This window comes from Oculina patagonica, chromosome 2 (assembly GCF_052425735.1).
Source record: "Oculina patagonica isolate OP01 chromosome 2, crgOcupat, whole genome shotgun sequence".
NCBI classification, from domain to species: Eukaryota; Metazoa; Cnidaria; class Anthozoa; order Scleractinia; family Oculinidae; genus Oculina; species Oculina patagonica.
The window spans coordinates 27,290,454-27,309,067 of NC_135759.1; the positions used below are offsets into that span (position 1 = coordinate 27,290,454).

The following is an 18,614-nucleotide window of genomic DNA, read 5'->3' on the forward strand; positions in this document are numbered from 1 at the left end:
GCAGGATTCAGAATTAGACCTTTTTGCCTTGAAAAGGGACTGTTCGTACATAAGCGTCTGACACGAACAAATGATGCACCTAGGAACCGCCAGCACTATGGCAGCTATCAGAAAACAGTGGCGAATGCCTAAACTGAGATCCCTGGTTATGAGGACGATATGTGACTGAAACATTTGCAAGGCGTTTGCTGCAAAGTCCTGTCAGGGTGCAGCCACCGCAACATAGCGATGAGCTGGGCACTCGAGGGTATAAGAAACCGAGCAAAGATCACCTGGAGGCGCACAGTGGAGAAAAAAAGGAATGAAATGGGTTGAAAATCGTGGACTAAGGTACGAACAGTGGCAGCGGATCGAAATGAAATGAATAGGTAACAATAGATAACAGGTAACTGATAAAAATAACTACAAGACATTGATATTCGAAAACGTTAAGTATTTTTTACCTAAATATCTTTTATTATATGTTTTCGTCTTCAAGAAAATTATACCTAGTAAGGTGATGAGCCAGAAACTGGTTGAGCATTAGAGGCATTCTTGTCCCTGAGCCGCTTGTTCCTCCTAGCCGGCTGAGCCTGGGACAAGAGAAACAAGTGGCTCTGGGGACACATGGTTTGTTTGGCTAGACAGTTAAATCAGCCATAACAAAATCCCTACAACATAGGGATTTTCAAACAGTTGATTTGATTTGCTGAATTTAAATTTCCTTTGTTAACGATCTTGCTAATCAAATCATGTGCCCCAGAGCCACTGGCTTCTCGTTCTTCAGGCTCAGCCGGCTAAGAGGTACAAGCGGCTCTCGAGACGAGAATAAATTCGAGGCCACTTCGATTTTCTTGGAGAAAAAAAAAGGGATAGTGGAAAAAGTATAACTCGCTCTTGTAGTGGTTCATAAATGACTAGACAACAGGTTTCAAGCACGCCGTGATCGCATTTATTGATTAACAAATAATAGCGAAACCAGCATCTCCAACGTAGCCTTCGCTTAATCTGTCACGCAACACTCCGTCATGCATCCGTCATGTTGTTTTCGCGCCTCCCATGGAATCCCAGAAGGGAAATGATCATGAAGCCCGGCAAACTTAACATACTGTGGTTGAATTACGTAATCTGTTGCGTTTCTATTGGTTGGAGTCTTGCACACACGTCACAACTGAACACCGTGTTTTGTGCACTGTCATGACCAAACAAGAGGGGAAAAACGTTGAAAATGTAACAAGGAAATTTGCTGGGATTCATAGTCATTGCCCTCCATTCTCTTTGGTAGCAAGTGAAATAAATTTGCCAGTTTCACCTTTGTTATGTAAAATGCCTAAAGCCATAGTGAAATGTAGAAGTTTTTCTTATTTATTTAAAGACGTACAAAACAAACTAGATTGCAAAGTAACTGGGGTATTGCTATGCCCTTCCCTCCAGGCCCCACTTCCCTGGTAGCATGCCAGTCCATTGCAGGTTATACTGATCCTAGCATTTTCACCAGGTTGCCTCAGCAGTGTTCTATGGTCAATACGCATGGATTTAGCCTCCACTGTTTAAAGAAACGTGAACTTCTCGGCCAAAGAGACAGGTCATTACACCTCTTAAAGCACGATCAAATATATACAAGCTAGAAATATTTCTTTCAAAAAGTAGTTTATAAACGAGAAAAATTTTGTCCTTACGAGCATATTTGGCATTTTTTTTTACCGATTATTTACTTTGTTCTTCAAATTAATTTCCTCTATTTTATATAGTGTTTCTAATAGACGTATGTTGAGTTTGAACTTTTTAGTGACGGCATGGCTTCCTCCACGTTAGTCTCGAGTTTTCTGTAGCCACGTCTTCTGCTGTTACCATCATTTCTACCCTCTATTATGATTGCAACAATCTACGGTAACAAAGAAATATAAATGTGTGAGAAGAACTACACAACATATTCGATTTCAAAAATTTTAGAAGATGCTGTGAGTAGTATCAATGATTAATTAATGACTAAAAGATTGTGTCCAACTTAACTCATGGATTACCAAAGATGATTCGTGGGACTGATTACTCATTGATTAGTTTGTGTCTGTTTTAGGCAGAATGAAGCTGGATTATCTGCTTTCTTGTTTCTATAAAACTCTCAGTTTCCATTAAACTTTGTACTACACTGAACTGCTGGAAAGCCAATGAACAAAATTACTATGTATAACGATCGGGGGTATCCTAAAATTGCAGTGTTCGATGGAACAAATCAAATCCAATGGAAACGAATTTTGTTTCGAGAAATCGGTATTCCGCTGCATATCTTATTTGCCCAATATTTTCACTTCAAGTTGTTTCCTTTTAATTCTGCAATAATACTGGGCTATGCGTATCTAGTCAATGAAATCAGTGGTTCATCAATAACATAAATGTTCAACATGCTTAGTCATTGATCATTGTCAATACTCAAAGATTAATCAAATGAGAACTCAATGATTACTCGTGGATCAGATGCCACTGATATCACCGTCATGTTGTTGTCTTGTTCGGGGGTAGCCCCCACCTGTAGATAACAGTGAACTAGGTGTATTGCCAGGTTAAAGGCGAGGTATTCCTGGTGAAGTGTAGGGAAATTATTTTTGCATATAAAGTTTAAGACAGCATAGTAAAAGGTGTTACAGGAATTGACACTAGCCCAACGTTTCCGAACATCTCATATTGTGGAGGAAACAAACGACTAACAGAAAGCAAAAACCAGGAAAAAATAATTAATGTACTATTTTTTGTCCACATGCTCACTGCCATTTCTTTTTCCCATCGAACCAGGTGAAATTTGACAGTTAAAAACCGTTATTTGTGAAATTAATCAAGTAAGAACAGATGGCAGTTACCTTTTGCCTGTTGTGATACACCACATAAGCAGCGAAGACCATTACGATAGCAGTCAGGAAAAAGGCTGCAAAGTGACTTGAAGTATGTTCGTATGGGTCTGATCCACGATATACCTTACTGAAATAACAAATACAACAGTCAAACATTAAGCCTGGGCACTAAATTTAAAAATTAAAAGTGGTGGTTAAAAAAGATATCAGTTAAGGCAGTTAATAAAAAGTCAAGGCAGTGTCATCTCTTTTTTGGTGTAGTTACTTACATGTAGTGTTACTGAAAAATTACATACTGTCCAGTCATGAAAATAAATTATTCTACACTATATTTTATTATCATCACAGACCCTTGGTAGTGTTAATTATACAATGAGATATTGACAATAAGTTGCTTGCCAAACATAACAAGTCCAACTTGGCTTTGAACATTAGAGTTGAGAGGTTGTGGTGAAGGTGGATGGGGATGGGAGATCATTCCACTTAGTACATGTATGTCATGAAACAAAAAACCCACAACTTTCAACGTTGCATGTATAACATTGTCTGGTGCTACAATTGTCATATAAAACCACATTAAAACCATATAATATTTTGCCAAACACTACATATTTCTGAAAATACTGGAACCAGTAGTGCATATTTCATGTTATACCATCAGCAAATTAAAGGTTTGACTTCCCCAAAACAATTCCGTCTCAATGATACAATTGGGATATATATTACATTAACACATGGAACAATAAACACTACCTTTTCTGTCTCCAGGCTGGATTACCATTTCCTTCCTCTTGTTCGCCTTCAAATGAAGATGGTTCATATTTGGTATCATGTCCTTTATCATGCACTTCAGATGAAGGTGGGTTAGCATCATGTCCTTTATCATCCGCTTCAGATGAAGGTGGGTAAGCATCATGTCCTTTATCTCCCGCTTCAGATGAAGGTGGGTTAGCATCATGTCCTTTATCTCCCGCTTCAGATGAAGGTGGGTTAGCATCATGTCCTTTATCTCCCCCTTCAGATGAAGGTGCGTTAGCATCATGTCCTTTATCTCCCGTCCTTATCCTCCACTTCAGATGAAGGTGGGTTAGCATCATGTCCTTTATCTCCCACTTCAGATGAAGGTGGGTTAGCATCATGTCCTTTATCTCCCGCTTCAGATGAAGGTGCGTTAGCATCATGTCCTTTATCATCCCGCTTCAGATGAAGGTGGGTTAGCATCATGTCCTTTATCTCCCGCTTCAGATGAAGGTGGGTTAGCATCATGTCCTTTATCTCCCGCTTCAGATGAAGGTGGGTTAGCATCATGTCCTTTATCATCCGCTTCAGATGAAGGTGGGTTAGCATCATGTCCTTTATCTCCCGCTTCAGATGAAGGTGGGTTAGCATCATGTCCTTTATCTCCCCCTTCAGATGAAGGTGCGTTAGCATCATGTCCTTTATCTCCCCCTTCAGATGAAGGTGGGTTAGCATCATGTCCTTTATCATCCACTTCAGATGAAGGTGGGTTAGCATCATGTCCTTTATCTCCCGCTTCAGATGAAGGTGGGTTAGCATCATGTCCTTTATCTCCCGCTTCAGATGAAGGTGGGTTAGCATCATGTCCTTTATCATCTGCTTCAGATGAAGGTGGGTTAGCATCATGTCCTTTATCTACCGCTTCAGATGAAGGTGGGTTAGCATCATGTCCTTTATCATCCGCTGCAGATGAAGGTGGGTTAGCGTCATGTCCTTTATCATCCGCTTCAGATGAAGGTGGGTTAGCATCATGTCCTTTATCATCCGCTTCAGATGAAGGTAGGTTAGCATCATGTCCTTTATCTCCCGCTTCAGATGAAGGTGGGTTAGCATCATGTCCTTTATCTCCCGCTTCAGATGAAGGTGGGTTAGCGTCATGTCCTTTATCATCCGCTTCAGATGAAGGTGGGTTAGCGTCATGTCCTTTATCATCCACTTCAGATGAAGGTGAGTTAGTATCATGTCCTTTATCTCCCGCTTCAGATGAAGGTGGGTTAGCATCATGTCCTTTATCTCCCGCTTCAGATGAAGGTGTGTTAGCATCATGTCCTTTATCATCCACTTCAGATGAAGGTGGGTTAGCATCATGTCCTTTATCGTCTGCTGCAGATAAAGTTGGTTCTGCATCTTGTCCTTTGTCTTTTTCTTCAGATGAAGTTGGTCTTGTATCTTGTCCTTTGTCTCCTGCTTTAGATGAAGAAAGTTTTGCATCTTGTCTTTTGTCTTCTGCTTTAGATGAAGATAGGTTTGCATCTTGTCCTTTGTCTCCTGCTTTAGATGAAGATAGGTTTGCATCTTGTCCTTTGTCTCCTGCTTTAGATGAAGAAAGTTTTGCATCTTGTCTTTTGTCTCCTGCTTTAGATGAAGATAGGTTTGCATCTTGTCCTTTGTCTTCTGCTTTAGATGAAGATAGGTTTGCATCTTGTCCTTTGTCTTCTGCTTTAGATGAAGATAGGTTTGCATCTTGTCCTTTGTCTTCCCCTTTAAATGAATATGATTTTGCATCTTGTCCTTTATCGTCCGCTTCAGATGATGTTGATGTTTCATCTTGTCCTTTATCGTCCGCTTCAGAAGAAGATAGCTTTGTATCTTGTTCTTTGTCTTCTGCTTCAGATGAAGTTGATTTTGCATCTTGTCCTTTATCTTCTGCTTTAGATGAAGTTGGTTCGGCATCTTGTTCTTTGTCTTCCCCTTCAGATGAAGTTGATTTTGCATCTTGTCTTTTATCGCCCGCTTCAGATGATGTTGATTTTTTATCTTGTCCATTGTCTATAGCTTCAGATGAAGATAGTTTTGCATCATGTCCTTTATCTTCCGCTTTAGATGAAATTGATTTTGCATCTTGTCCTTTATCGTCCGCTTCAGATGAAGATTGTTTTGCATCTTGTCCTTTGTCTTCTGCTTCAGATGAATTTGATTTTGCATCTTGTCCTCCTTCTTCCGGTGACCGTTTTCTTCTTTCAAAAAGACCGCTATCTTTTCTTGACTTTGAAGTCATTTTGTTTAAGGTCCTCATTAAGTTGAAAGTCTTGGATCGTACCATGTTCAGCCCAGGATGGTCTGCAAATGACGTTGTAAACGCTGCATTAGCGACTCTGCTGCATTAATGATTAAGACTTTACAACGCTAACATTCCTATAATTATTTAAAGTCCAAAGCTTGAAGCATTCTCCTTCAATTTTAATACTTTCATCCTCAATTTGGTTTGATCCCTAGTTAACGTGACTAAAAAAAGTTTCCATATGCTGTTTGAATTTAATGCGCACGTGCTCAGAGAAACAAAATGCTGTGCGTCTGCAAATAATCAAAAAGTTGCCTTTGGGGCGTTTTATTGTCTTACCAAAAACACACGATTTCTAAAGAAACACCGATTAGAATTTTAAGAAATGTACCTGAGAAAACAAGAAGTAGATCAGTGGTTAGAGCATCCAACAAGAGTAAGGAAGGTTGTGGTTTCAAATCCCAATTGTGAACTCATCATTTTTCCGAGTTCTTTTCTCCGCACACTTTATAATGATTATCATTTTATTTACATGTTACAGTCTTTCAACAAAGGTCCAAACATGTTCTAGAAATGGAGAAACATCTGAATAACACCAATTACATGTACAATACAAGACTGCGAAAAACTGTTTTTTTCTTCTTGAGAGGACATACAGTATGTCAATGGAACTACATTGTACAGTACATGTATGTCACTATTTTAGTGTAATAAAACAAGAATTTGGTTCAACATGAATTATGTTGAACTTAACTTTGCTTTTACACTTGTGTTACCGTAATAACATACATCATTTTCTAATACAAAGAAGAGAATTTACATTTTGTATTTAAAAATATTGAAGGACTGTAGCCAGGGTTAAGCATTAGTAAAAATTTATGAAAGACCTCTGGCTAAAAACGTTTAAAAATACGAGCTTTCATTTGTTCGATCTACAGTCTTCAATGGATAAAAGTGAATAAAGAAATATGAATATAAAATTAATGTGTAAGATTAAAATTATGAATAATGTGTAAAAAGAATGTTGTATTGCCCAGAGAGCAGGCAGAATTTGTTGTTTGCATTTGGAGTCACCATGGTACATTATTTTACGCCACGATTCTAGTGTTTTCCTTATTCGGAAACTGTCTTTATTTTTGATCCACATTATTGTGCTTAGTTATTTCAATCAACAATCAATTTGTCACTCTAACAAAATTGACCAGGCATTCATGTACATGTACATGTTACATCTGACCACGGTTGGATTTAGTTAGAACCAAGCAAATTTTGATCAGCCATTGTCCAATAACTGATTGTAATTTGCAGTCCTGCAATATAATGTAAGTAAGTAAGTAAGTAGTAAGTAGGACTTAATTTAACGAGGGTGACACCTGACAGTAATCAAACTGATAAACTTGTGGCCCTCACAAAAATATAACAATAATGAAAATATAACAATGGTATAAACTTTAAAAATAGATTGATTGAGATAAAACTATGTACAACATTAAATACAATAAGACAATTAAAATTAAAATTACATGAATGATTGCATATGGATTTGATTATTTAAAATTTGTTTAAAAAGAGAACGCTTAACAAAGTTAACACTTGGGCTCCGTTTTAAGTCCGCGCTAAGTGAGTTCCATTCTTTGATTGTCCTTACACTAAATGTCTTGCCGCCTTCAGTATTTCTCTTATATTGAGGGCAACTTAAGTTAAGGTTACAAAAACGAGTTGGTATTTTATGGGTATCAGAGTTTCTGATGAGTAGATCATTTATATATTCTGGCGTGGTGCCATTAATCCGTTTATAGATTAAGGTACATCGGTTAACATATGATTCTGCATAGAATGGGATCCAGAATGATTTCCATAATGTTCTATTCATTGGAAGGTAACGGTTTAATTATTCTTTCAATTCAGTCACAAGACTATTACTTTTAGAACTTTTAATTAAAAGAATGTAAGTTCCACTCTGGATTAAAAAAGTTGTAATCATCTTTTAAAGAGGGAAGCTTCAGCCATAACTGTACTTTAGCAATAAAACACAGTTAAAAATTACTTACAAATTATTTATAAAATAGATAAAATACAGTAAAACCTAACATTTAAGAACCTGTTAGGCTAGAGTTTGCAAATTAGACCCATCTTTATAAGAACCTATTTAGCCTCAAATTTAAAAAAACAGGTTCTTATTTTCTAAAATTGATTAAAAATGTTTTCTTTTGGGAAATACGTTTGGACAAAGCATAACTTTGCATGTATATAATGTCATATTCTAAAGGATTAGACAGTGCCTTATTTTTACATAAGCACGTTTGTGGTATGCAAATTTTAAGAACCTATTTTTACTCACAGGTTTTTACTGTATCAGATTTTTCTAGTTTTCAAAAAAGGAAAATAAAAAAAAAATATTTCTTAAAAGCACTTGTACATCCTGTTCAGTGCAAAATGTGTGGAGTATAGTACTAACCTTTTGAAGCAGTAAGTGATGCACTGCAATTTGTTTGACAGTCATCCTCTGTTTCAAAGTTATTCTTATTACCGTCACATCCTCCATAAATAAACTGTTCACATTTACTGGAATTATTGTTGTAATACCATCTGGGCATGGCAGCACGGCATGGACCAGTTACTAACAGAGAACACAAAATAAAATAGTGTTATATATTCCAAGTTACTTGTATCAGCCAACATGACTTATTTTTGATATGGTAGATTGAGCAGTATTACTATTTTCTGGTTTCGTACAACACAAATATAAAATTTTCAAATGTTCAATTTGAAAATTTTAATTTTCGACAGAAATATAAAATTTTCAAATTTTCAAATGTTTTTTTATTTAGATCAGCATTTTAATGTCAGTATCTTTTTAAATTTTTACCGTATTTTACCTTTAGGTTTTAGTTGTTTTATGTATATGTATTTTTTTATTGTTTTTAATGAAATTACTGTAAAGCGCTTTTGATCAGCACATGTAAAAAGCGCTATATAAATTATTAAATTATTGTAATATTATTATTAAAATCAGTGACATAGTTAGTCCCTTTATAGGGACAGTGTCACGAGAAGTCTTCTACCTTTTTGTGCAAACTATGCTTGAACTGTAAGAGTTCACTCACTGTTAAACAAAATAGCCCTTGGACAATAAAAGAAAGGCATCAATCCATTCTCCAAGATGTGAAAAAGCCCTACCCAATTGTTTTTACGTGATTTTCTTTCAAGTAACACTGTCAAACTAGAAAAAGTTGGCCTGGCTCGAGCTTTCGGCCACCTCATTCCTATCCGCCCATGGTCACAGTGCTTTTAAACAATTTTCAGGACTAGCACAGTGTGCTTTAGCAAGGCCAGGCCACTATTATTGGTTTTTCATTTAATATCAACACCTTCATTTGGTTTTCAAGTGGCACTAAATCTTGGTGACACTGCCCCTTTAATGCTGGGGGTGGCCCTGCAATGGACTAGCATCCCATCCAGGGGGAGTAGAAATACTTCAGACTTCTGTTTGCTCAATGCTGTGGAAACCGGGATAAGCTCCAGCCTGATGGGCCTCAAGGCCAAAATGCAGACTTTTACCTTACATACTTGGTGAACCACAAAATAAGCATTGCTTCAAGATGTATTTATATTGTATTTTATGTATAATGTAAAAAAATTAAAACTGGCTTTATGAAAGTTACATGAACATGTAACAACATACATATACAATGTTGAAAAAAATGTCATTAAAAAGTCAGTGTTCTCCCTAGTTCTCAGCACAGCAGGTAAGAAATTTTTTAAAACCGGTAAAGAAATTCCGGTAAATCCCAGCCGTTTTCTAGTTTACCTACATGAAACAGAATGTTGTCCAAATGCTGGACAAATTTTATTTCATGACAACTTTATTATGGCCTTGCAGACCTCTTTCGCCTGCTATACAGCCTAAGAAAAATTGCATAAAATATTCTGTTGTTTTGAGGAGATACATTTGCTGTCGCTTACATGACGTACTACTTAAAAAATCGGCGGTCCTGTTTCCTCTTTGCTACGAATTGCTGCAGCTCTTTTTTTCTTTGCTTCGAATACTCAGCATTCACAACAGCGTTGTTACAAAGTTGTATTCTGAGTGCTTCTTTAAACCTGTCATCTGGATTTTGTTTTAAACACTTACGAACTTATGAGAAGAATTTTGACATTGAAAGCTGCCTTTGTCTTCACCACGCATCAGCTACGGTCAACTAAGCAATCAACTTTTTATTGCATTTTGCATGTTTTTGAAAACTGAACTATTATATGTAAGTAATATTTCTCACTTCTGGAATTATTTTAACCTCTTTGCCTTTTTGGTTGTTTTTATTTTCAATGGACAAAGTGGAAGGACAGCAAGGATTGCTGCCGCTTCATTGTGGAATCGATCGTAGAAACTGTGCAACAACAGATGTGCACTTGCCGCGAAGTGAAAAAGACCAGCAAAACTTGCTCTTTCTTCGATACCAGCCCTCAGAGATTCGGAAAGCGAAGGGAAATAAAGAATATTGAATACTTAAGCACAAATTCGTAAATGAATACCGTATTGCATTTGTCGCTGTTTATTTTCAATCTGTTATTTTATATTTTCAATCATGACTACGAAGAAAATAGTTATGATCTCAGTTATTTTTTATTTTAACCAGTTATTTTTTTTTTCTTTTTAACTACAGTCCACTCCCTCGATAACAGACACCTTCGGGACCACCATTTGGTGTCTGTAATAAAGAAAGTCTGTAGTATCAAGAGTTATTTCCAGTAATTCTTAATCACCGGGACTTCAACTCCTGTCCGTAATAGCGGGGTGTCTAGAATGGCAAGGTTTCCCTAAGGCGAGAGTTGACTGTAGTTTTTTTTTTTATATATACGTGTATACTAGGTTCATAAGAAGAAAAAGTAAAATACCTTCCCTCCCTTGCCCTTGTTTTATAGTGGTTCAAAATATGCGAAGGAAACACCACACTTTAAAGCGTCTTGCTGCTCCCCCATTCATTCCTCATTAGAGATACAGTTGTATATGACAAAAAAAAACCCTTTGGGCAACTTTAGGGATTTATACCCCTGGGTGACAATCCCATGCATCTTAGTTACCATTGTATATTCTAACTTAGTTTAAATGGTCTGCTATTCTGTAGATATTACAAGGATCGAGGCATTCTTTATAGTAAGAATGCAAGAAACATGCGGACGTGGAATGTTTAGCCATTATCATTCAAACTCAATAATTATCATGTAGATGAAACCAGTCGATTAGTGTGTAGCAGTTCACATTGTTATCATCGGAAACGAATCACATCTGCAAAACAGGAGTGCAACATACCTTTATCCAGCAAACAAAATGAAGGGAGACCTGCACCTGTCAACAGAACACGTCCAAAGGAAAGAGAAATCCATACAAAGAGAAAAGTCAATGTTATTGCAACAGTTTGCATCTTGTAGTTGAAATAACTACACTGTCCAAATTCCAGTCAGTGAAATATCTCTTCCAACAGGCAGAGATGCATCCAATAAATACCAAGGTGCGTCCTTTAAATATTTAATGACGAAAACCAAGCGTAAAATAGTTAAACTTGACTGAAGTTTGAATGTTGAAACCAGCTACGTCGCATGCGATTTCGTTCATGTGGATGACATCATCGACCCAGAGTCCTGGGCACTAGTTGTACCGCTCATATGATTTTATGTTTTGACGCTGAACGATTGCCGGCTCAAAAACACAAAATGGCGTCTGTGGGACGGCCTGTGGTGAATGGAGATAGCGACGAGTACGTTGACATTGATGGCCATAAAGTGAGAAATTACGATCTGAGGCTTTCAAAAATTCCAAAACTGGACTTTAGAGATCCACAAGTGGAATCATTGATCGCAAATGAGGTGAGTTTGGCTTAGTCAAGGAATGTCACTGAATTCTGCTGAATTGAACCAGGTTAAAAAAATAAAAACAAACACTTGAAATTACAATATTCACGCAAAAAGTATTAAAAGTCAAAGCTTGGAGTGGTTGTCTTTTGTGAATTCACATATTTGTATTTTTTTGCAAATTGATGGTTCGGATCCAGTCTTCTGCAGATGTACATGCAGGGAAGCATCTGAAGATTCATTTAGCCCCTGTAGCTCTATAGTTTTAGCCACGCCCCCTCGGAGTTTGCTTCTCAAAAGGCCCAGTACCATCTATGACAACCCTCCCAGATTATCCAGAAGTCTTTTGATGGAGATCAAATCTCCTGGATAGGAAGGAAAGTGTTTGAAATACACCTGGGTGCGTCCCATGTACATCCCACACCGCTGTTACCTCAAGGTTTTCTTTTTAACTTTATGCAAGGCCCTAAATCCATGTTGAAGTTCTTTGGTGAAACTTACATAAAATGCAGCTTGGGAAATATGTTTTCCTTACTTGTATTGGGTGGTTGCGGGGAAATTTTTAGTATATTTTGACATGTTTTGTTGTTTGATTTGGTGGAATGCTTTTTTTACTTCATTATAATTTATATTAGTTCTTTGCAGTCCAGAAGCCTTAGAGTAAAATTGGTGGTCTCCTGGATTTTGTTTTGTGTAGTTTGGCATCTCAGCAGTAGATTATATGCAAGGATTGTTTTATTGTATTACTTATTTTTTTGCAGCAACCTGTGCTACTAACAAATTCTGACATAATTGGAACAGCCCTTAAATGGGACTTAAACTATCTCAAGGAAAACCTTGGTCAAGGGTCTTTTTCAGTCTACTCTTCCAGAACTCACAAATTCATGTACTGTGATGACAAACGAGCCAAAGATTGGCCCAACTTTGTTCCACCAACGCAGAGGCTTGACATGAAATTCGAAGAATTTTTTACACGGATTACGAACTTTAAACCCTCAGACACACGAGTTTACTTGCAACAGATGTTGAATGACTCTGTAGGGAAAAATATAGTAAAGGACTTCCTTGGCTTTAAGTGGAGATGGCTTACAAATATACAAAAGAAAATGAACTGGGGAACACTGACGTCTAATCTTCTTCTGATTGGCTTGCCTGGGAATATCACGCCAGTTCATTACGATGAACAACAGAACTTCTTTTGTCAAGTAACAGGGTACAAGAGAATTCTCTTGTTTGACCCTGACCAGTTTCAGTGCCTCTATCCTTTCCCCTTGTATCATCCTTGTGATAGACAAAGTCAGGTAAGTTAAAACCAGAGCATTCACTGTTTTAACAGTAATTTAGATCATGTACAGTGTACATAGAGCGGTTTTCACTTGAGTGTCAAAAGTAAATTGCGTTTGCTTTGGTTTTGCATTGCTACGCTTAGTGATTGGCTTAAAAATTTCGCGCCACTTTCTCAGCCAATCAGAACTAAAACCAAAACCAATCGTGGCTCGCCTGCGCACCTTTTCCCGCGCTTTGTGCCGGCTACAGCTGTACATGTATTCACTTCGAGTTTCAATTGGTTCACTGGATTGTCTGTGTCCTTTGTGATTGGCCGGAGTAATTACTTTGGTTTTGGTTTTACGACACTCAATTGAAAACTGCTCTATGTACATAATTTGTACTAACTGTAGTTTAAACTCATCACCAATAGATGAGTGTGGGGAACTAAAGGTGCCTGAAATCTCTGGGTGCCACCAGCCAGCGTGGATGGTAACCATGACAACCCTTGGAGTGGCAACCTGACCAGGCACCGTCAGGTTGCCTGGTCAGGTTGCTAGAGGGGAGGGCGAATGGGAGTGAAGAGCATTTGCCAGAACTACAGTGCCAAAGGCAACGCAAACGAAATGGTTTGACCTCAAGAGTAGAGCTGTAAATTTGCTGAGGACCTGTGAAAGCCCTGGGATTGCCCAGAATTCACAAGAAAGACTGCTGGCTTGCATTATTTTGAGTTTTCAGAAATTTTTATTCAGCCCCTGTATGTATGTTATAGTTGAGGTTTAAAAACCCCACCAATCTATCAAATGTACGTAATGATGTATAATAGAGCGAATAAAAACAATTATAAGAACCAGCCAGAGAGCCACCTTTATATGCTGTAAGCACATGTAATTCAGGTTTTGAACAAAGAAATCTTTGTTTCATTTAGTGAAAGCAAGAGCTTAGTTGCACATGTACTTCTTGCTAGCTTAGTTTGTAACACATAGCTGTGGTACATGTAAGTGGTGATGGCACTCATGTATGTGTACTGTGTGAATAGGTGGACTTTGATAACCCAGACTATGAAAGGTTTCCAAAGCTCAGTGAGGTAAAAGGTTTTGAAGTAATTGTTGGTCCTGGAGATGTCCTTTATATACCAATGTACTGGTAAGACAAAGCAATTTTTTTGTATGTACAATGTTATTTAATTGTATTTTTATGTATAGTTGTATAGTCAAGTGACTATTTATCTTGCAACAAGTTTTATTCAACTTAGGCTGCACCATATTCAGATTACTATAGGGCTCCAAGTCTATTTCAAACAAAGGTGGCCACGGAGGCTAGATTGTGCAACATGCACAATAGTCATCATGATACCTACATGTAGTTCATAAAATGATATACCAACTTTTTTGTTTCAAAGTCATGATTTTTTTTTTTTAAATTAATACTTTATTGACACTCAAAATATAAATACAAACAGAGTATATAATGGTTTTAAATAACATCAATGTTAGCAAAAATAAACTTAAATACACATAGAACAAGGAAAAAATGATACAACATAAGAAACAATTGAAAAGCAGTAATTTTAAATACAGTTGAACCCCTATTAAGCAGCCACCCTCGGGGAAATGGCAACTGGCCGCTTAAAAGAGGTTGGCCGCTTAATAGGGGCTTGTCAGAAATTAGCATAATGTCTTTTTAAAAGGTTACATTATTTCAATACAAAATAAGGTGAAAAGGAATAACGGAATCACAGGAAGACGACAATAAACCTGTGTTTGAATGATTTTATTGGCCATCATGGTCTGAGCTTGTTGGAAATTAATTTAAATATCGTATATTACATTCTTATTGGCCGCTAAATAGAGGTAAAAACAATAGAAGAACGCTCATCGGGACGGCAGAAAGGTGGCCGCGGCCGCTTAATAGGGGTGGCCGCTTAAAAGGGGTTATATTTACAGTATTATACTGACAATATTTTCGGGACTTTAGTAACTGGCCGCTTAATAGGGGTTGGCCGCTTAATGGGTGGCCGCTTAATAGGGGTTCGACTGTATACATTAATGTATCGGCTAAAAGGAAAAGAAAAGAAAAAACAAGGGAAAAAAAACAAAAACAAGAACGAGATTCAAGGACATCTAAACGTAAATACTTAAAAGTTAAAGGAAATTCTTCCACTGCTTATTAAATTCTTCGATTTGTTTATTTTTATCAAAGTCATGAATACTTTAACTACAGTCATGTAGTTCACTGGGAGGTTGCAATAATGACTAAAATTGTGAATTCAAATAAGGAGATACATGTATATAATCATAAACCCTTAGGGTTTATGAATATATACGTCTCCTTATTTGAATTCACAATTTTAGTCATTATTGCAACCTCCCAGTGAACTACATATATTATTTACTACTAACCCTTTTTCTTGCTGCTGAATCCCCTTTTTGCTTCACATTCACTGCAGTAACAGGGAGGACTCAAAATGTTTATTGAGACTGTGGTTTTGATCCCAACAGGTCACTGAATCTAAATGCTTTGTTAGTGTGTCAGTATAATGTCACTGCATTCTTTACGTCGTTTGTTTTTACAACTTTATCCACATGGCGGGGGAAATGTTTCTAATTATTATTCCGTTTATGATTTGTAATGTTATAGGTGGCATCATGTGGAATCAACAATGAATGGTGGAATCACTACATCTGTCAATTTTTGGTACAAGGTAAGTAATGAGTTGAGGAAGTCAAAGTTTGGAGACAAAGGAGTGGAAGGGGCAAGGGGGTAGAGTGGTATCAGTACTTGACTTGCAGGGGTTGGGGGGGGGGAGGGGTTCAGCTTTCTGTACATTTAGCACTTAACTGTCAGTATAACCAAGTCAATGTCATTGGAAAAGGTTGCAGGAAAATAATATATGGAAAACTGTAACTTCATTTTATACTTCATTTACATCTGTCCTATGCCCACTTAGGGCTGAGGTTACAAGTGAAGTAAGTGTAAGTACATCAGTTGGCATCTCTTTTACCGTAGCAACAAGCCTTGAATTTACCACACTGAGTAAAATGTTTTGTCAGTTTATTAGTTAATTACAGTTTATATGCCTTAGTATTTTGACTTGGATTCTTGCAAAAATCTGCTTTTCTTGCCATGTGGTATATTTTGCCCCCTTGACCTTAGCTCGCCACAAATCCACAGTCACTATATCAGTGGTTAGAGAGTCAGAGAAGTGTGCAAAAGGTTGTGGATTTGGCTCCCGCTGGGGCTGCATTTTTTTTTTTGTTCCACGCTCAATTTCAATACCGAGTTACTTACTACATTGTTCAGGCTGACATACATGAACAAGTATGTTAGCTGTTTATTTTTTTGTTGTATACACTTAATTTCAAACACATAGCACTACATTACAATATAATTTACTTACTACTTTACACAACTTATACTACATTTCAGAAAAGACATGTTAATTAGCCGTTTATACATGTGGTTTTCGGTTTCAGGCTGGGCCAACTCCAAATCAGATCAACTATCCACTAACTGCTCAACAAAAAGTTGCAGTCATGAGGAACATTGAGAGGATGTTAGGAGAAGCACTAGGCGATCATCGTCAGGTATGACAATCACATACTGCCCATAATCATTAATGTGCAAAGCTTGGCAATGTGAAATTTCTGACTTGTTTTCAAGAGGGTATTACAAATTATGGCCACATTCTGGAGTACAGGAGTTTTCTTTCTATGCAGGTTACAAACAGCAGTTTTTCAAATAATGTCAAGTACAGTTAACATGTCCAAATTGCCAATAAAGGTGGGGTTTTAGGCATGAGGGGTACTCCTTCATATGAACTGAAAGCTTTAATAGCATTATGTTGACAATTGAATGGAGTTGGTGTAAATTTTGATCTTCTAGGCTATGGCCAAATTTGATTGTTTATGACTAATATGGTGCAGGACTAGTGAGTGACATGTTAGGTCTAAGAAGGCATATTATCCACTTCAAAAGCAAATTACCCCTTGCTATTTTTCTGTCTTTCATAGTGGCTGAAAAAACGTGAATGTAAATATAGTATTTTGCATGGGTGGGTGCGATCGCCAGAGGAGTGAGCGTCTCGGAGGGTCCGGGGGGGCTCTCCCCATGGAAATTTTGAAAAAATTAAATAAGTTGTTCGAGTCCACATTTCCTGAATCCTGAGAGTCATTCCCAATTAGGTGGACGTTTGTGGCCCATGGGTGGGTGCGGATGCACCCATCGCACCCCCCTGCCTATGGTCCTGAGTTATGTTTAAATGACGTACAAAATGTAAAAACTACCTAACTCATCAGAACTTGCAGCTTCCTCTGCACAAATACCTTGACTGATAATCCACTTGAATGAGGAACTGCTTTTAAAAAATTCAAACCAACAAATCATTTTGACAATGTATAAAAACAAATATAACCTAGGGTGACCCGATAATCATGAAAGTAATTTCAAATCAAGTTGCACTGTAAATTTTCCTGCTAGTTTCCCTTACCTTCCTGTATCTTTCTGAGCATGCGCACATAACATTAGTTATGACACAAGTTACAGCTTTCCTGGCATCTAAGTGTGACTTGTCTGTTGTTGCAGATTGGTCCGCTTTTGAATTGCATCGTAAGTGGACGATATACTGAAACAAATGAGGACCTAGAAGACAGCGACACAGGAATCAGTAAATGATTCATTGCTTTTGGGCCCCATTCTTGCCAATGTCCATTCTGGCGTGTCCAAACTTAAGCCGGGAACTTTGCTGAACAGAACTGTAAGGTCGTTGAAACCCAACATGTACCAAACTTTGCCTATTGTCTCTCCAAATGTCAACTTCTGTAGTGAAAATACTTTATACGAGCTACATGTAGTTAGGATATTCTAAGTCTATTTTTATTCGTACAAAGTTACTATTAGAGTGAAGAAAACCTCAATATAATAGTCTTATAAAGGTAGAAAAACACAAATGAGGTAACGAGGTAATAAAAAACCGAAAGTAAACAGGGATGGTTAGGGGTGAGGAAGGTTAAAATGGATTTTGAACGACAACTTGGAAAAATTTGCCAGCTTTTTTTCAAGATGTGCCTTCCGCGACGTAAAAATTATCCAGCACGTGATTTTTTCTTAAAACAGCAATACAAAGACAAATGCAGTCAAAATATTATGATTGATTTTCTCAAAAAAAGAAGCGATTCCTCGAGATACAATTTTCGGTTGCCCACATTTTTGTGATGTGATTTTTCAGAGAAATATCAAATGAAGTGTCAATCATTTAGTTTTGCATCAGAAATATGCAAAAAAAAACCAACGATGCATGTATATTGTTGATCCATGAAATGGAGTTTTTAAAAAGGTCGCAATTTTATTTTCTACAAATTTTATTTGCTTCAGAGGTTAGCTAGTAAAAACATTGTAAAAATTAATCTATATCAACAGATTTTATGCTAATAAATGCGTCAATTGTTTATATATTGTGTTAAATGATCAATTTTTCAAGAGCAATTTTTTATTTAACTGTGAAGAGTAACCGAATGTGTTTGCGTTAAGATCCTTGTTTTTTTAACTAACCAGAAACTGAAAACCGTAAAGCGCGGAAAAAACCACGCGTTTTCCCATCGGCTGTTTGATTTTTCTTCTACTTGTGATTGGTGCATTGCAGTATTATTTTTTAC

General features: G+C 37.2%; 3 protein-coding genes across 4 annotated transcripts in view; 1 reads left to right on the forward strand and 2 right to left on the reverse strand.

Moving 5' to 3' along the window:
- Positions 1–908: 908 nt before the first annotated feature.
- On the reverse strand, positions 909–4,006 carry LOC144642252 (uncharacterized). The gene is made up of 3 exons (XM_078501233.1): positions 3,579–4,006; positions 2,835–2,952; positions 909–1,864 (listed from the first exon to the last, which is right to left on the reverse strand). Exons 1-3 carry the CDS (start codon positions 4,004–4,006, stop codon positions 1,736–1,738), a joined length of 675 nt encoding a protein of 224 aa, XP_078357359.1. The 3' UTR covers positions 909–1,735.
- Positions 3,932–18,614, reverse strand: part of LOC144643847 (uncharacterized) — a 158,983-nt gene continuing 144,300 nt past the window's right edge. Inside the window, exons 1-3 of one of the 2 annotated variants that reach the window (XM_078503228.1) lie at positions 11,156–11,295; positions 8,303–8,464; positions 3,932–5,903 (exon numbers count right to left, since the gene is read on the reverse strand). In XM_078503228.1, the coding sequence (XP_078359354.1) occupies positions 4,015–5,903; positions 8,303–8,464; positions 11,156–11,267 (2,163 nt within the window). In that variant the 5' untranslated portion in view covers positions 11,268–11,295 and the 3' untranslated portion in view covers positions 3,932–4,014. Of the gene's footprint in view, positions 7,946–8,302; positions 8,465–11,155; positions 11,296–18,614 lie in introns of those variants that run through there. The other variant, XM_078503229.1, reaches the window with a different exon arrangement.
- LOC144643857 (hypoxia-inducible factor 1-alpha inhibitor-like) lies at positions 11,433–18,421 on the forward strand. Its single transcript, XM_078503243.1, has 6 exons — positions 11,433–11,709; positions 12,456–12,995; positions 14,000–14,106; positions 15,601–15,664; positions 16,437–16,547; positions 17,545–18,421. Exons 1-6 carry the CDS (start codon positions 11,509–11,511, stop codon positions 17,632–17,634), a joined length of 1,113 nt encoding a protein of 370 aa, XP_078359369.1. The 5' UTR covers positions 11,433–11,508; the 3' UTR covers positions 17,635–18,421.

Bases quoted from the DNA above. Each gene is read 5' to 3' on its own strand.
- LOC144642252 (XM_078501233.1), bottom strand. From the start codon at position 4,006: ATGATGCTAACGCACCTTCATCTGAAGCGGGAGATAAAGGACATGATG. The intron at 2,953-3,578 runs GTAGTGTTTATT...TTGTTATTTCAG, and splicing joins CCAGCCTGGAGACAGAAAAG to TAAGGTATATCGTGGATCAG. The intron at 1,865-2,834 runs GTAACTGCCATC...TTGTTACCGTAG, and splicing joins TGTATCACAACAGGCAAAAG to ATTGTTGCAATCATAATAGA.
- LOC144643857 (XM_078503243.1), top strand. From the start codon at position 11,509: ATGATTTTATGTTTTGACGCTGAACGATTGCCGGCTCAAAAACACAAA. The intron at 15,665-16,436 runs GTAAGTAATGAG...TTTCGGTTTCAG, and splicing joins CTGTCAATTTTTGGTACAAG to GCTGGGCCAACTCCAAATCA. The intron at 16,548-17,544 runs GTATGACAATCA...CTGTTGTTGCAG, and splicing joins CACTAGGCGATCATCGTCAG to ATTGGTCCGCTTTTGAATTG.